Source organism: Pteropus medius, unplaced genomic scaffold (genome assembly GCF_902729225.1).
Source record: "Pteropus medius unplaced genomic scaffold, Ma_sr-lr_union100, whole genome shotgun sequence".
Taxonomy (NCBI): Eukaryota; Metazoa; Chordata; class Mammalia; order Chiroptera; family Pteropodidae; genus Pteropus; species Pteropus medius.
Window position 1 is genome coordinate 1,066,311 of NW_024355327.1, and position 17,388 is coordinate 1,083,698.

A 17,388-nucleotide genomic window follows, 5' to 3' on the forward strand; every position below is an offset into this window, starting at 1 on the left:
TTTAAAAGATACTGCCTGGAATGTTACCTTGCACTTTATCAACCCTCTACTGAATATTGGTACAGAATGCACGTAAAAATAGTTTGACTATAATCGGAGAAATGTTTCTCCTATTATATTGGGTTTGGGCACAGATAAGAAATGAGAAGGCAAGCCTGATTGGAAGGCCTGTTTTTACCAGTCCTTGGAAAATACGAAAGGAAGAATACTTTTGAAAGGAAAGAATGAATCTCTATCATAATGAATTGTCATCAATGTGTTTTCTAGAAAGCACGTTGAAGATACAAGTCCCTAGAGCAGCATGGTGACTTTTCTGAGAGCGGTGCTTTGTCTCACATGAAGAGGTGATCACTGCGGACCTCTTCATGGCTGCTGTTGCTGCTTTACCTCTGTGCTCCTTTTTTTAAATAAAAATTGAATACAAAAAGATGAGCTCAGCTTAGACCTGAAAGGGAACTCATTAAAAATGTCCTTTGTAGAGGCTTAAAGATTGAGTTCCAGGGGCAAGTTTAGTTCATTTTGCTTTGGTAGTTAGTTGCTGACTATCTCTCAAAGTGTTGAGAAGTCAAGGAATTTGCAATTTAGTTCCTATTGCCAAACATCACCTGTAAGAAGAGTAAGTTATCTTTAATATTCAGAATTTTTTTGAAAACTTGGCTTTGTCTGTACTTGCCCGAAGTATTTGCCTGAATTACTGTTTGATTTCCTTTTCAAATTAATATTATTTTCCTCTTTTAAGTCAATGAAATTCATTGCTCTGATATTTTTTCAAGGAAGGAGAACTCGTTAGAATCCAATAGTAAGGAATAGAAGAGCTAGGTGTTCCACTTTAGTTCTGTCAGCTGAAAAGTTTGTATTATTTAGAATTCTTTTGTATTTGGGATCAGCCCAGCTGATTGTTACTGAGTCAGTGTGTGCCCTGTGGGGGGCGAGGGCCCAGGCAGCGGCCTACATGGCTCACAGTGGCACTCATGGCTCCTTTGACCCCCTTTTTCTTAACTGCTCCTCCACATTTCCATCCATCAGTCAGTATTACTAGCTCTTCCTCCAAAACGTGTTCAGAATATGACCGCTACTCACTCTACCACTGCAGCCTCACTAGTTCAGGCCCCCACCATTTATTCCTTGGCTCACCTGTGCAACCTCTTAAGTGTTTGGGCTGCTTTTATTCTTGCCTAGTCATCCATTTTTTACCCAGCACCTTAAGTGATCTTTCTAAAATTTAAATTAGATCATATAACTCCTTTGCCTGAAAACCTCCAAAGGCTACCTATTTCAATAAGAATGCAATTTAAATGGCTTAGCCTGGCACTGCAAGTTCTGTGTCAGCCTTATCTTTCTGTCTTTATCGGGGATCACATCCCCCTACTTCACCCAGCTCTAGCCACGCTTATTTCTTTCACAATTCAACGTGGCCAGCATTAAGCCCTTTGCACTTGTTATTTAGTTAGAAAGTCTTGAGGGCCCCCAATAAATAGCTCTTTCCTGCTCAGGTCCCCGAATTTGTCAAATTGTGAAACAAAGGAATGGCTGATAGAGTCCAGGCTTGGTAGACATGGCTTTAAATCTTAGCTAAAGTGCTAGCTCAGGAATTCTGTCTTAATATACGGATTACCTATGGATACGGTTAAATGCAAATTTTAATTGAGTAGGAGGTCTGGGGTGGAGCTGAGAATTTGCGTTCCTACTAAGCTCCCAGATGATGCTGACACAGCTTCTCCCCAGACCACTTTGAGTATTAAGGGGCTGGCTGATATTGAACCCCCCGCCCAACTCCCCCCCCACACACACACTAGCCCAAATATATTGCTCATGTAAAATACTCAGTACCAGGTTCCTCTTAAAACCCAGGAGTGGGCAAAAGCATGCCATCCTAACTGACATCCTGCCTGGATGGCTGGCTGGCTTAACTCACCCTGGTCTCAGGTAAGATGTTCTTTCTCAGAGACCTGACCATCCAATCTCAAGTGATGATCCCACTGCCCATCTGTCCCAGCTCTATTATCCCATTTTATTATATTTCCCAGCTCTTATAACAATCTGAAAATCTTATTTTACTTGTTTGTTTTTCTCCTGATCAGAGAAGAGAGCTTGTCTGTCTTGTTCACTGCTGTATCTTCATAACCATAAAGGGCAGTGCTTACTGTAGATAGTAAGGCAGATGGACCATAAGTTCCATGATGGCAATTGTTACTTTACATATGAACAGTCGGGATCATCTCCATAAGTTCCCAGTTTTTTTAATAGATTAATTTCCAGACTCCTATAGTCGGGAATAAAATGTGGGGAGTGTTTCGATATTAAGAATGGTACCTGACTAGTTGGTAACACGCCTTTTGTTTGGGTGGAGGTGGGGAGCAGAGTTTTATAGTCTCAAGAGGCTGCCACAGACTGTACCATGTGATAGGAAGTCATTGTCCACCAACGTTCCTGGGCATAGATACAAACATTCCTGAGAGAGAATGAAGCATCATTCCTCTAACTCTAACTCTCAGTTTTATTTGAATCATATCAGAATCACCAAACTAAGTCACTGAGTTGCCTTTTCAAGTCACAACGGATCAGTGGCTTGAACTCTTTTTCTCATCTCTGTGAGAACTGGGCTATTCACCTGTCTTTTGCCCACATGGCTACTGCAGATTTGCTCATTTTAACACCCTCGATAGAGGGGTTTTTTTTTTTTTTTCCATTTTATCATCATCTAAGGCTAAGAAAAATAGTTTAGACATTCTTTGACTAGCTCTTATTCTGTTAATCAAGGTTGTCCGGATTCCACTTCTATAATTTGGCTGTGGCTGGCTTAAACACAGAAGGAAAGGGAGAGAAGGAATGAACTAAGTTTTTTTTTTGAGTGTGTCTTGTGGTCCAGATACTTTGGAAGAATAGCTGTATGAAAAGCTTGTCCTTGCTTATCGGCTTTGTTCTTTGTTTCCGAAATGATATTGGCTTTTACAGAGGCCCTGCCTTGGCGTCTGATTGATAATTTGATGCCTAATTCCTATGCATATGTCTGTCATATTGGTTTGGTCTGGTTTAAAATGATAGATTCTTACAGGATACATTAAACTTAAATACTAGAGGTAGAGACATTGAAAAGTTCATTGAATGAATCCATTATTCATTTGATGTTTATTGGATATTGACCATTTGCCAGGTACTGTGCTGGCTCCTCTGTATATGGCAATGTTAAATGAAAATCTTATTTCTTTCTTAGAAAGGGGCTTTTTCTCCCTAATCTCTGGCTCCTTCCTTCCCTGTCTCCCTTTCTTGCATGCACACGTTCACATATACACATTCACTCTTTCCATCAGGAAAAGTAGCGATTCCCCTGCCCGGTGACAGGCTGATATCTACTGAACTATGGCCTACGTGAAAGTAGGAGAAAGTTCATTGCCTGAAAATGGAAAAGGCGCTCCATCCTGACCTTTTTGTCTTGGACTTGCCAGTAGCTGTGAATGGTGTACTCATGATTCTGGACTCCATAAAAGGCCTGCCTGATTCTTCCCAGTTACGATTTTCAACACTGGACAGGGGAAGGAAGGCACATCACACCAGCACTGTGGAATTGAGGTCTTGAGGTGAAGAAACGGGAAGACTCATTTGGTTTCTGGTCTGAACCAAGTAATTTAAGGTTTACTTATAGAAGTCAGAGACTGCTGGGTACAGCCCAGCCACTTATAAAGCTGTTCTTGCCTCTCTAGGTGGCTTCTGGGTCTGCTCGGGGAGGGGTTTTTGATAGATAATTCTGACCTCAGACAGCATTCCTCCGCTTCAAGGGGATCATGATTTAGTATTCAAGATGGATAACTGAATGCATAATTACAGTGTGTGTGAGGGATGCTATATTATGAGTGTGACCCAGGTACTGTAAAGAAGAGAGAATGGTCGGACAGGCCCTTCCATGTGTGTTGCACTAATTGGTGAAGACCTCATTCTTCTGCAACAGATCGCGTCATTGTTATCTCTGATAATAGAAGGATGTTGCTCTCAAATGTAAGCTACAATTGTCTATGCTACAATTGTCTTGTTTGCATGCTTACAAACTGCAGTTTGCCCATCAGAGCATACTATGTTATGATTTAATTTTGTCATTAACTATGATCTGAAACCTTTGAGAGCCATCATCTCGAAACATCTGTACTTAACATCTCCAAACGTAGGGTTCTAGCCTGTCCCCAGCATCCTAGCGTGCCCAGAAAAGCCAAGAGAAGACCTCGTGCCGTGATACACACCGGTGGTTTCCATGGCCATCAATACAGGAAGACTCCAGCAGCTTAGCAGTAGCTTAAACAATTCAAGGGAGGTTTGAAACACAAGCAGATTTGTTTAACAGTGCTGCTAGCATGGCTTTATAAAGAAGGAGCATAATGCCCAAAGCGGGGACGTGCTTTCTCTCATTTTCTGGAGCTAAGAGGTTAAGCAACTGCCAAGAGATAGGTATGTTTTCCACCTTCTCAATGAGTTTATGTAGGAAGTGAGACTGATATTAGCAAGCACGTAGTGAGCAAGAGACTTCTTTTGAGGTAGTTTTTGAAGATCTGAACATTATACTGTGCATTGTCCCCTAAAGCCAGGGCAAGTGTACCAGCATTTGAGTGGAAACATCAATAAAGAAATAATAAAACATTATTAAGTGAGAAACTTCTGGAAAAGTGCATTTAACAAAAAGATAAGAAGGGAAATCTCAGCAGCAGCAATCTGAGAAAATGTCATCAGAGACTTTAACTGTAACCCAGAGTTCCCCACAGTAAATACGTACTTCACTCAGTGACAGTGACACATCTTTTGTCAACCTTTCTAAATGCTCCTTCAAAATGGGTTAATGTTTTCTTGCTTTGTGCTGAATTGCATAGAAATAAATGCCCCAGGGTGATTTTAATTGTCTCTTTATTTCTTTTGTTCTCATATTCCCTGTACAGTTGAAAATTATACTACTGTGGATTTACAGAATTTGCTAATTAGTAAGAAGCCTGACATTTACTAATACAAAACTATGAATAAACCTACTAATTTAAAAATTATGTCACCATCAGAATGTTCCCATGGAAGCTGGAAGCCTAGAGAAAATGTGGTCTTTAGATATTTATTAACAAGGTGATTAGTCAGAGGATTATTATAGGACATGTTAGTTCAATGCTACAAGTTTATTATTCACGTTCCTAATTCAAAGAGCTGAGATCCTGAGATACATGTGTTAATACATCCATAGCCCGTAGTGGATGGGACCATCTCTGGGCTGCCATGAAAGTTTTCCCTGGATCACTAAAGCATAAAACTGGAATGAAAAATTGGTCTTGCATGTCATGCAGCAACTCTGTTTGATTAATAATGACTATGTTAAGGCGTCTGTAAAGATGCAGGAGAACATGTGATAATTAGTGATGACTGTCATTGGTACAGCAGGAGGAAGCCACAGCATGAGTGCCAGGCATGGTCCCTTCCCAATATTAGTGAAACCAGCAGTGAGCTTACTCAGCAACTTTTATTCTTTTCATCAGGGATCAGAGCTCTTGAGAATTTGTTGAGTAGGGGGAAGTGTTCTTCCTGGACATTGCAGCAGGAAGAGTAAATAGTGCCTTCCTAGAACTCTTTAGAATATGCTGAGTGAAACTTTGACCTGGAGATTCCCCGACTATGAGACTATTTCATGTGGCCATGTGCATGTCTTAGACAGGGAAGCAGGTCAGGAAGATCACAGGAGCCTGAGTGGTTCAGAGTTTGTTTCCCATTAGAGAAAAGAGCTACAGCAGAGTTAGAGTGCACAACTCAGTCTTGTCAGCAATGAATCCACGTGTGGTTTCTAACAGCATGCACCATGGCGCACAAAGGCAAGAGCTATAAACATAGGAATTAGATTGTGGCAACAAAGCCTCTGTCCTGGCAGGACTCTTGGAATAGGGATCATCTAAACAAAATCACTTGAAGCTGCGTTAAAACTTTTCAAGAGCAATTTTTTAAAAATTCTACTTGTTGCTTTTTTGAAAAGCAATGGCCCTTCCTCACATTTATCATTAAACCAAGGTTCAAATGTGTAGGTTACTAATAGCTGGCATTTGCAATATTACTTTAAAAGCGAGAGATTTTAAGACTACAGAACTCAGATATGCCACTCTGGAAGAACACTCATTGTCGTTTTTCTAGGACTCAAAATCCATTCAACAATACATATGCACTTAATGATTGCCTGTCAGCCTTTTGGTTATTGTGTTGTGCTTCTCAGCTCACTTAGCAATGAAAGTTGCCATAAATTACCCTGAGCAATGGCACATGCTCGGAGTAGAGTTGCCCCTAACTTCAGATGCTTCTCATGTCATGCGTGAACCAAGGGAGCAGATAGGATAGAGCCACGTAGAGTCAAAGGGAGCTTGATTCTGCCCTTGGCATGTCCGTTTGGTCCTCAGAGATCCAGCATGGCCGCCCTGTTGGCTCTTTATCATCTCTCTCCACCCACGGAAAACCAGGCAGAGAGACTGGACAGCAGCATTGTGTACTTGAAAATTAACACCTTTCCTAACATCGCATCTTTTTCTGTGTTCCTCCTGTCAGCTCAAGTTGTCTCAAACACCTAAATGGAGACATTTGATGATGCAATGTGGGCAGAAAATCTTTCTGAGCATTGCCGGAGGTAGAGAGGAGGCCTGTGTTAGATGCCCTGGGTACAAATCTTAGTTCCACCCTTTATGTGCTGTGTGTGGATTTGGGCAAGTGACTTACACTCTCAGTGCTTTCTTTTTCTGTAAAATCAGGAGAATGAAAATACCTCACAAGGCTATTCAGAGAATTAAGTGAGATATTTACATAAAGCAGTTAGCATAATGCCTGGTTTATAATAAGGGCTATGGGACTATCAGCTCATATTATTAGTATAATTAACAAATGGCAACTTCTAAACAAGTTGCTGCATAAGTTTTCTAAGTGTCTCTACATGATGGGTGTCAATGAGAGGTGTTCTTGCTGGCATCATATGTAGTGTTTGATGACTGTACATGTGTACTAAACTCTGACCCTCAAGTACTGTTTTCAGAAATGGCTTCTCAGCTTATAAAGCTGTGAAAAGAACATTCTTAATTCCTGTGGATGGTCATTCCTAGACAGTGTTCTACATGGTGTTCATTGGGAATATGAGGAAGCAGCTACGTAGGACACGGGTAGAGTTTCACATCTGGGTGAGGCCACTGCTTTTCACCTCTGATGCCATCTTGATTCCCTAAAACCCACCCCTAGCCCTAATTTATCTACCCTTTCTCTGAGAAGTGCTTGACAGTCAATTTGATTTACTGAGAAGAGCTTTGAGCTTTGAGGAAGTCATTTGACTTCCATGGATTTTGTTTTCTCCATATCTACTCTAGAGGCTGTTGAGGTTTAAATGAGCTAATGTAGGTCAAGTGCCTAACGTAGGCCCTGGCACGTAGTATTCCATCAGTGCTCATTTGCCATCATTGGTGCAAGGCTCTTGCTGCTGTAAAAGGATGTGAAGTCCAGAGACAGGTGGATTTTAAGTCAGTTTCATCTCCCCTCATTACCTATAAAGATATTCTTGTCGTAGATTCAGAGAGGACGAGCTCATTCTTCATCCTTTATCTTTCTAGCTCATATGGATCTGGGCCTGTCTTTCCTAGGTGCTAGGAAGATTACAGATGTTAATATTTATACAGCACCTCTTGTGTTTGAGGTAACATGCTGGATACTGTGGGAGATGCTACGGAAAGTTTGTATACAGACAGATCACCCAGGTGATTGTAAGAGCTTCATTTTTCTTTCGAGGTCAGAAGGAGATCAAAAGTAGCAATAAGAAAATGACCAATTAGTCTTCTCTTTGAGAACTCGCAGCTCTATACAAGTGAAGCCCTTATACAAGTGAAGAAGACAAGGAAGAATGAAACAGTACAGTTTTATTATATGGGAGGTAATAGCCAGTATGTAAATGTGTATGACCACACAGGAAAGCTGTTCTGAGTCAGTGTGAATCATAATACCAAAGTGAATGTATAATGGCCACCCTGCAAACTCCAGCTCTCCTGCAGATGCTTGCTTGTAGATAGTAACGTCCCACCTGGTCTGAACAATGGAGCCACGTGATGGGATTCAGGTGTGAGCCTCAGTCTGCATGCTCATTAGTGTTGGATGATGCTCCCTAGTAAGCAGCTGGAGCCTCATTACTGTTCATAAGAGTAAGCTAATAATTAAGAATTCTGAATTTCTAGATAGTGACAAATAGAATGAAGAGGTAATGAGATGGGTAGGAATGGAGATTCCCTGACGAGGGCCTATCATGGTGAGAGAATGAGGAAATGAAAAAAATTCCACTGTCGCTCCAAGAGATACTGAGAAATACCAATTTGTGGCCCAGAGAAATGAGAAGGCATTTATCAGGCAATGAAAGGAAAAACTACCCTGGAGAGACCCCTGGATAATACTGTGCTACAAAATTCATGATGGGGGAAGAAGGGTCAAGACTTGGACTGACTTCAAATTTGTTTTATTTAATATTTTATAGTAGTGAAATGTGCAGAAGCAGTTGTAGGGTAGGGGGACAGTGTTCTGAGATCCCTTGAGTGACAACTTCTCGATTAGTTGGTGTTGCAATAAGGTCTGATTATATTAGGACATGATATAGAGGCTATAGTTTGACTTTTTTCATGATTTTATTTGACCAGAATCTTCTGAGGACCTAGAAGAAGCCAGTGCATGGGTGAGTCTGGGATGGCCTTGGGTTCAAGGCCTTGAATTTAGATCTTATTTTCAAGTGGGTTTTCCATATGCTGTTGAACAGAATTGATGGGACATCTTTGTCATATAGTTCTAAACCTGTACCCTTGCTAGGTCATATCACCTGTAGCAGATTAAGTAATTTAAGTAATAGATTTTATCATCATGTAATTATCTTCTCAATAGTAGTTAGAAATTGCTGAATATAGTAGAACACTTAAAATAGAAGGACGTCCATCTATAGATTGAGTGACATGCAGCTGTAATTGACACTGTAATTAGCCTTACTATTCTGTTTTAGCAAAAATCTGGCATTGCTTTGTCACGAAAATCCAGGCATTTCACATTAGTCAAAAAAAGGTGGAATCATTTTTCGTATATGTGGAGATAGTAATCATTGTCTTGTATTCATTTGTGTTGGGAGCTTTAATTTGTTCAACGTTATTGTTTCAAATATGACATAATATGGGTAATTTTGCTTTGGCATTTCATTTTTTTTAACATGCCAGAAGCCTTAAAGAAGAAATATAAGTAAAAGGTCTCTGGTGTCTCAATCTCTGAGAGACCTGTGCAATGAGAAAGAGATGCTAGCCTGTCATTCCTGCTTCTGGAAGATCACAGTTGATTTAGATTTACCATACAAGATTTGGGCACCAATTCTGAGCTGATATTCTCACATATCTCTACAGCCCATGAGATGAACTCTTACAACTCTTCTATTAACATGTAAAGAGTATAGTATAAGTGGGAATGCAGTAGAAAATGTGGTTACTCCAGAAGGATAAATGACATTAAGGTGATTTTTCAACCTGTAATTCTCTTCCTTAAGTATTGTTTTAATATTATAACCTGTAAATTCCCCACTGCTATTGCAGCCTAGATGAAGATATGGTTTGGGTTATTTTTACTGTGAAGATGAATCTCAGCCTCCGTCAGACTGAGAAGTCATGCCATACTTTGTCCTTCAGGTTAGAAGTCTTTTTATTCAGGATTCTGTCTTTCCCACCTGAGCTGGTTATCTACACATACAGACTGTTGATTTTCTACATGGCTCTAGGCCTTAATGCTGGTGTTTTAGATCTTTACCACCTGTATTTAGTTTGGCAGCAAAATTTTTTTTAATGATATAAGTAATTTTAAATGCTATGCATTTTTGCACATATGATTAATAAGGTCAGATTGAAGTGTAAAACACATAGAACACATCCATTAGTTCCCTGTATCTTTCTTTACTAGATGAAAAGAACTTTAGGACTAAATAGATACACACACATATACATATATTTTTTCAGGTGAGCTCTTTTTGAAGAATAGGTCTTTCGAGGGTCAGTGGGGGAAGGTGGTTGGCCATTCATATTACCCGAGGATATTTGAAAATAATCCCTTCATATAGCTTCTCCCGTGCCTGGTCATGGTAGAAAAGAAAAGTATGTAAAAAAGACAATAGAATTGATTCCAAACCTTTTTTCTCAGAGGAAAATGATCATTAATTTCCAGATTTCCCCTATGTACCTGTATACACACAAATAATTTAAAAATATTTTGTATGTAGATTCACTGTTCTCTGAAAATAAATGACTATTATAAATGACTATTATAAATGACTATAAGTGCTTATTATACTATTACATAATATAAGGCTACATGTTATAATTAATTATAAAGCTATACATATATTAAAACTACATAGATATGTTTATATTATAAAGTTATGTTTTTATTTTTTGCATTTTATTCTTCTATTGGACGAATCAGCTACAAAGCAGATGTTGTTATTGAGGGGCAGTGTGGTGGCAAGAATGGAACAGGTCCAGAAAGCTCTGGGGTCTTACAGGGAATAGGTGTAAATACTTGTCAGGAAGTTAACAGTGAATTGTGAGGAGTAAAGGGCCCTTGGCCTTCGCTGCACATTAGCATTACCATGGGAACTCCTAAAAACAAACTAAAACATAACTTCCCTCCCAAATACCCTGATGCCCAAATATCAGCTGGGCCAATTAAAATATCTGGGAGCAGGCTGTTGGTGAGGATGTTGAGAAATTGGAACCTCCATTCATTGATGGTGGTAATGTAAAATAGTGGAGTTGCTAAGGAAAGCAGTTTGGCAATTCCTCAAAAAGTTAAATATAGAGTTTCCATATGGCCCAGCAATTCTACCGAAGAGAATTGAAAATATATGTCCACACAAAAACTTGTACCTGAATGTTTATAATAGCACTATTCATAATAGCCAAAAAGTGGGAGAACAATATATCAACTAATAAATGGATAAAAAAAATTGATATACATATAATGGGATACGATCCAGCCTTTAAAAAGAGTAAAGTACTGATACATGCTACAATATAGATGAACCTAGAAAACATAAGAAACTAGACACAAAAGGCCATATATTGTATGATTCTGTTTATATTAAATGTTCGGAGTAGTGGGGAGGAGGAGGAGGGATAAAGGGGGTAAAAGGGGTCAAATATGTGGTGACAGAAAGAAATCTAACTATGGGAGTTGAACACTCAGTATAAACATATATGCGCCTTACTATTAAAGTGTACAGCTGAAACTTACTGGATTTCGTTAACCAATGTTACTGTAAAAAAGAAAAAAAGAAAAAGTTCAGAATAGGCAAATCCATAGAAACAGATAATAGATTAATGATTGCCAGGAGCTGCAGGGAGGAGAAAATATAGAGTAACTGCTAATGGATATGGGATTTCTTTTTGGATTCATGAAAATGTTCTGGAATTAGATAGTGGTCGTAATTGTGCAACTCTGTGAGTATAATGAAAACCACTGAAATATATATTTTAAAAGAGTGAATTTTATGATATGTGAATTGTATCTCATTTTTTAAAAAATCTTGGAAAAAAGTGTATGGGAATATGGGGCACGGGGACTTCTATTTTTTAAGCTCCTGAGATAATTTTAACATACAACACTAAAGATCATTTTTTAAATAATGAAACTTGAAAACTAAAGACTCTAGCTTAAATGTTTGTGATCATAAGCATCTCATCATTCACTAAATGAAACGCCAAATAAGACCTTGCATAATCTGGTCTCTACCTGTCTTTCAAACCCATTTCCTCACTTCCTTGTCTTGCTTCCTGTTCTCAGACTTCACGGTCATGCTCTTCCTTCCATTTGCCTAAGACCTTAAGCTTGTTCTTGCCTTGGCTCTTGATGTTTCCTCCACTTGGAACCTTTTGTCCTCAGACACACAAACACGGGGGGCCCCTCATCATCCAAATCCAAGATTAAATGTTAGGTTCTCTTTCTATTCATACTAAACCAGTCTCTTCTACCACCTCCAAGTCTCTATGCATTTTTTGCACCCTGATTATTTCCTTCAAATCACAATCAGAAAAATTTTTGTCGACTGCTTTCTGGTCTCCATCATTTTGCTCTCCTCCTCAGTCTGCACCTGGCGTGCCCCATGAGAGTTAAGGCATGTTCTGGCATGTTCACCACTAGAATAATATTTAGAATATGGCAAGTATATAATAAATGTTTGTCGAATGAATAAGTGATTAGAGATTAATGAGCAACCGATTCAAGGACAAATTATTTCCGTGCAGGCAATTCCTAACTATCTTTGTAGGAGAAGGAGATTAGAGATGCTAAATAAGTAAAAGTTTCAAGACTTTAAACTGACAGAGGAAAGAGGTTACTGATGAAGTGAGAGCTTGAAAAAGTTGACATTTTGAAATACCTATGTGTTTCTTGTTTTAAACAGCTGAGCTTCAGTTTTTTTTTTTTTTGACTTGTTCACAATTGAAAATTTTTCTTTAGTGACACTGTAGGTTGATGCCTTAATATACTTTACTAAATTTTTTTTTCTTTGTATAAAAATGTTACAGGTATACTTTTGTTTGAATTCTGAGACACTTCAGGCTGTCTTCTCTTTCTCTTTGTTCTTCTTGTTGTCATCTTGTGGGATATTCTTAGAGTTGTGAAATTTTGCCATACACCTGTAAGTTTAGAATGTTTTATAAAACAGCTAAACCTAACTATGTGTTTCCAGCTATCCATTTATGTACCTTGATGGTTTTCCAAGTCATCAATAAAAATATGTTTGAGTGCCTGGCCAGCTAAAAGTATATTTTTTACCTCAGATGATGCCACTTTTTTTCTGTTAAGGTTAGTGTTGGTATCCATTAGGAAGCAGCTTTTCAAGCTCATATACATTTTTGGTTAACATTTGAGCACCCAGTTTTTAAATGAAGTGATTTGAAATAGAAACATATTTTTCAGTTGGTAGAAGTGACTGGAGTTTGTATTTGCTATGTGATTTCTTCTACTGATCCCTAAGGAAGGTCATGCTTTTTAGGGTTGGTCTAGATTCCTGCCATTTGCTGAGACATGTCAGGATGGAAAAGTGAATTATTTTTAAAGTAAACCTTACACCTATAGCCATTATAAAACAACATGTTTATTTTTCAAGGTAAGAGAAAATACAAGCTTTTAAAATTCTTTTAACCAAAAGAATGATCTTTCTTTTTCATCATGTCTGGCTTCCCGGTTGCCTAGGAGAAGTTCATTTTCGTGGCAGATTGTTTTGGTTAGGACAGCTAGAAGTCATTTTCTCCTACATTATATTCCTAAGTAATAACACATTTTTATTAGAGATTTGGATAATCAGAGAATACTCAGTGCCGATAAAATTGTGGGTAAAAGTGCCTTTTCCTGATATTACCTTTTAATGTAAATGTTTAGGAACTTCACCTGAGTGATATTTAGCATATCAATGGCCTTGAAGATTCGATATCCTTTAAACACAGTGATTCTCAAATTGAGGAACCGATACATGAGAAGTATTCAAAGAGATGCATCAGTGTTGATGTATGAAGGGCCTCCCTTGAAGGAATGTCAGGAGGATTAAGATATTATATAGAAATTGCTTAGTATGAAAGTACTGAGTATTAACTATAATTTCTACTACTTAATATGATGCTACTTTTTAACTGACAGTGCTTTACCTGTTTTTTTTTCCTATTTAATAATTCTATACCATTTATATAAAAGCATGATCCAAAGCAACTTAACTTATGTCAGCTACCAATTAACAATTGTTGAATAAAATTTGGCATTACTTTTTGATAAGGTAAAATACTAACTGCAGTACAATGACTAGCTTTATCAAAGTCTTATTGAATACTTTACAGGTGTCCTTGAAAAGAAGGTGTTGTTGTTATCCCCATTTCACAGACTGATCCTACAGTTGTGTTCTTAACCTCGTCTTCCTGGTGGTTCTGCTGGAATCAGGCTAGGATGGAGCTCAAAATCTGTTTTAGAAATCTCCCAGGATGATTTTAATTGGAACTAGTGCTCAAACTTTTTTTTTAACTTCTCAAACTTTAATGTGCTTATTGACATGCAGGGGATCTTATTAAATACAGATCAATGCAGTAGATTTGGGCTGGGGCCTGGGAATCTGCATTTCTGACAGTTCTCAGGTGACACACATGTTGATCAGCAGACCACATTTTGAATAGCCAGCTTGTGGAAATATGTAGACTCTTTGTCCCCCAAAAGTCATTAGCCATAGAATGTGGAGTTTCCTGGTAGTATGTTGGTTAGAATTTCACATCCTCGAGAGCATGGCCTGTTAGGTGCATTTGTTAAAGTTTTGAGTTTCTCAAACTTGAGTCAGTGGGTTTTGAAGGGTCTTCACATTCTTGGAAAGGAATTTATGTTTTATGTTCTACATTTGAGAAAATAATATGAAAATAATAGACGTAGGCCTGTGTTCTGAATCACCAGTTGATCATCATGTAACAGAGGATTGTCATGTGGTTTGGGCACCAAAAGATCCCCGAGGGTGACAGTTATCTTTAATTTAGTGTGTCTCAGAGTGGGGTCCCTGAAACTTTAAATTCCCAAGTTTGACAATCCATAGTGTCCTCTGTAAACAGTATTCTTTAAATGAAACCCTCTAAAGGTTCAGAGTAGATTTGAGTAAGCCACTTGTCTTGCTAGATACTTGACATCTCTAAAGTGATAAGACTGGAACCTAAATGATCTTTTAAGTTCTTTTCTGGTAAAAATTCTAGAGTTTTTTTTTTTTTTTTTTTTTTTTATTTCCTGAGGGGAGCAAGGAGGTGAGAGCAAGGTTAGAAGGATATGGAAGTTATATTAGTTGGATAATAACATTTGAAAGCAAACCAGGAGGAAACCTGATCTGCCCTGAAGTGAGCTAGTGTCATCCCCTATTGTGAATGGTGGGGAATTTCAAGTTTTGGGACATTTTCTTTTGTGGCCATTGAACCTTATTCCAATACACGTTAGGTTGCCTACGTGATCCTATCAGAAAACAACTGATCAAATCCACTGAGTCACAAAATTAAACGTGAATAGTAGAGACCTTTTTGTTCCCTTTCTGTTCACTAAATTTTGAAGACAAACTTCTAAAAATATGATGCTGGTGAGAAATATAAAAGATAGAGGTAGACATTGGGTATAGGATGCAGCGAGGTAAAGAGAGCGAATGTATAAATAACTTCCATAGTTGAAAAGGTGGGAAATGGAGACTCATTAAATACCTTGAAATCACATAATTTTACTTCAAAATAAGTTGTCATTAAGGAACACAAAAATATCAATTGGTTAAAAATATGAGACTTTAGTTTTCATTAATATACTTTTGTTGTATGTTTATAAAGAGATATTTGTAGGCTTTAGTCACTATTTCTGGAATGAATCTAGTCTCTTCTATTTCTGTCTTAGCCCAAACCCACTCATATATAAGGGCCTAAATCTTAGACTGAGGTCCTTAATCCAGTACTTGGTTCCCTGGATGCCAGAAGCCATCATCTTCATATTTATTAAGAAACAAAGATCCCAGGAGATAATTTTTTTTTCTGAGAATTCTAAAGAATATTGCTACATCCAGCCTTCTTGTTGGAAAATGATTTAGCAATTTTACTTTAGCTTAAAATAAAATTGCTTTCTGTTATTTTCAAGTGAGAGGAAAGTATTTAATATTTATCTCAGTCTCACAGACAGTTTCAAATCCTGGAGATGCAAGAATCTTCCCATCACACAATATTGGTTCTTATACTTTTCTCTACCTTTGTTTCTTTTATAGTTCCTGGAGTACTTTTCTTCTCTACTGAAATTAAAACTTGAAGGAGCATGTCTACTGGCAGCTCAGGCAGGATTTCACCACAATTAAAGAAGAGGGAAAATTGAATTTGGGCAAGGACAGATATTACCATTTGGGGGTGCCAATGTCAAGTCACAAACATAGATGTGTTATATACACACACACACACACACACACACACACACACACACACACACACACTATCATCCACAATTTGCAGATGAGATATCTGAGAGTGTAAAGTTCAGCCAATCACTAAAGTTTAGGGAGTGGCAGAGCAAGACTCAAGTGTGTGTGCTTTGAACTTTCATTTGACCTCTTCATACTTCCTCTCAAAAGTTAGCTTGCGATTATATTACAAGAGGTAGAATAATGGTGAGGTCAGAGGGCAGTCAGCTCTTCAAATTGTTGGCAGGCTAAACTCATGAGAAGAAATGTAACAGAATCACGTGAGCTCGTTGGCAAGAGTGTTGTGTGAGAAGAGAGAAATGAGAGGCAGGGTAGCTTCGGGTAGAGGAAAAATGGGAAATAAGCTTAAATTTTAATATTGGGAACTAGCTTAATGGATGGATAAATATCAGAATGGATATAATCAGCAGTTAGATGGATTGAAGCTATCTTCCAAAAGGCACCTTGAAGAAATAAAAAATATAAGAAGACACAAAAAGAGTTAAGAGAAGGAGAATGAATAGAAATGTTAAACAGAAACCCCAAAAGGCAGAAAAGTAAACTGAGGTCAGGGAATGTTTGAAGATATAATGACCAAGACTATAAAGAATGCAGTGAAAACTGAAGACCTCATATAGAAAATGTTAATAGATCACTAAACAGGAGGACTCAGAAAAGTAGTCTGTAGTGGATTGAATAATGTCCCCACCCTAAAGGAACATCAGAAAGTAACTATATTTGAAAATAGGATCTTTGCGAATGTAATTAGTTAAGATGAAGTTATACTGGATAAGAGTGGGTCTTAAATCCAATGACTTGTATATTCATAAGAGAGGACACACAGAGAATATGGCCAGGTACGGATGGAGGCAGAGATTGGGATGATGTATTTACAAGCCAAGGAATGCCAACAATTTTTGGCAACCATCAGGAGCTAGGAAATGGCAAGGAAGAATTCTGCCCTATAGCTTTCAGAGGGAACATGGCCCCACCACCACCTTGATTTCATTCTTCTAGCCTCCAGAACTCTGAGAAAATAAGTTCGTTGTTTTAAGCCAGTTTGTGATCATTTGTTATTGCAGTCCTCAGAAACTAATACATATTTAGATATTTCTACACAATTCTTAAAACTTTGGGATAAAAACTAGAGCATCTTCCAGTGAACAGGAATCTGACTATCATAGGACTTTCTCCGTATCAACACCAGAATGTGAGAGGGCAAAGGAATAATAATTTCAAAGTGTTGCAACAGCAAATTTGAGCTTAGGATTTTATTTCTGTTTACTATATTTAAGTGGGAAGGTAAAATAAAGCTTTCTGGCATAAAAATCTCAGTTTGCCAAATACATGTAGACCCTCTCTGAAAGTAACTTTAGAGAATCTAGGAAAAAGAATCCAGGAGGAAGAAA

General features: G+C 38.1%; 1 protein-coding gene across 4 annotated transcripts in view; it reads left to right on the forward strand.

The window, feature by feature from the left end:
* The window catches only part of FHIT (fragile histidine triad diadenosine triphosphatase), a 1,065,768-nt gene that overhangs the window by 330,578 nt on the left and 717,802 nt on the right, over window positions 1-17,388 (forward strand). Inside the window, exon 4 of one of the 4 annotated variants that reach the window (XM_039858526.1) lies at window positions 8,658-8,692. The exons of the other annotated variants lie outside the window; for them this stretch is intronic. Coding sequence (XP_039714460.1) covers window positions 8,689-8,692 — 4 coding nt within the window. The 5' untranslated portion in view covers window positions 8,658-8,688. The remainder of the gene's footprint in view (window positions 1-8,657; window positions 8,693-17,388) is intronic. 4 annotated transcript variants of the gene reach the window in all.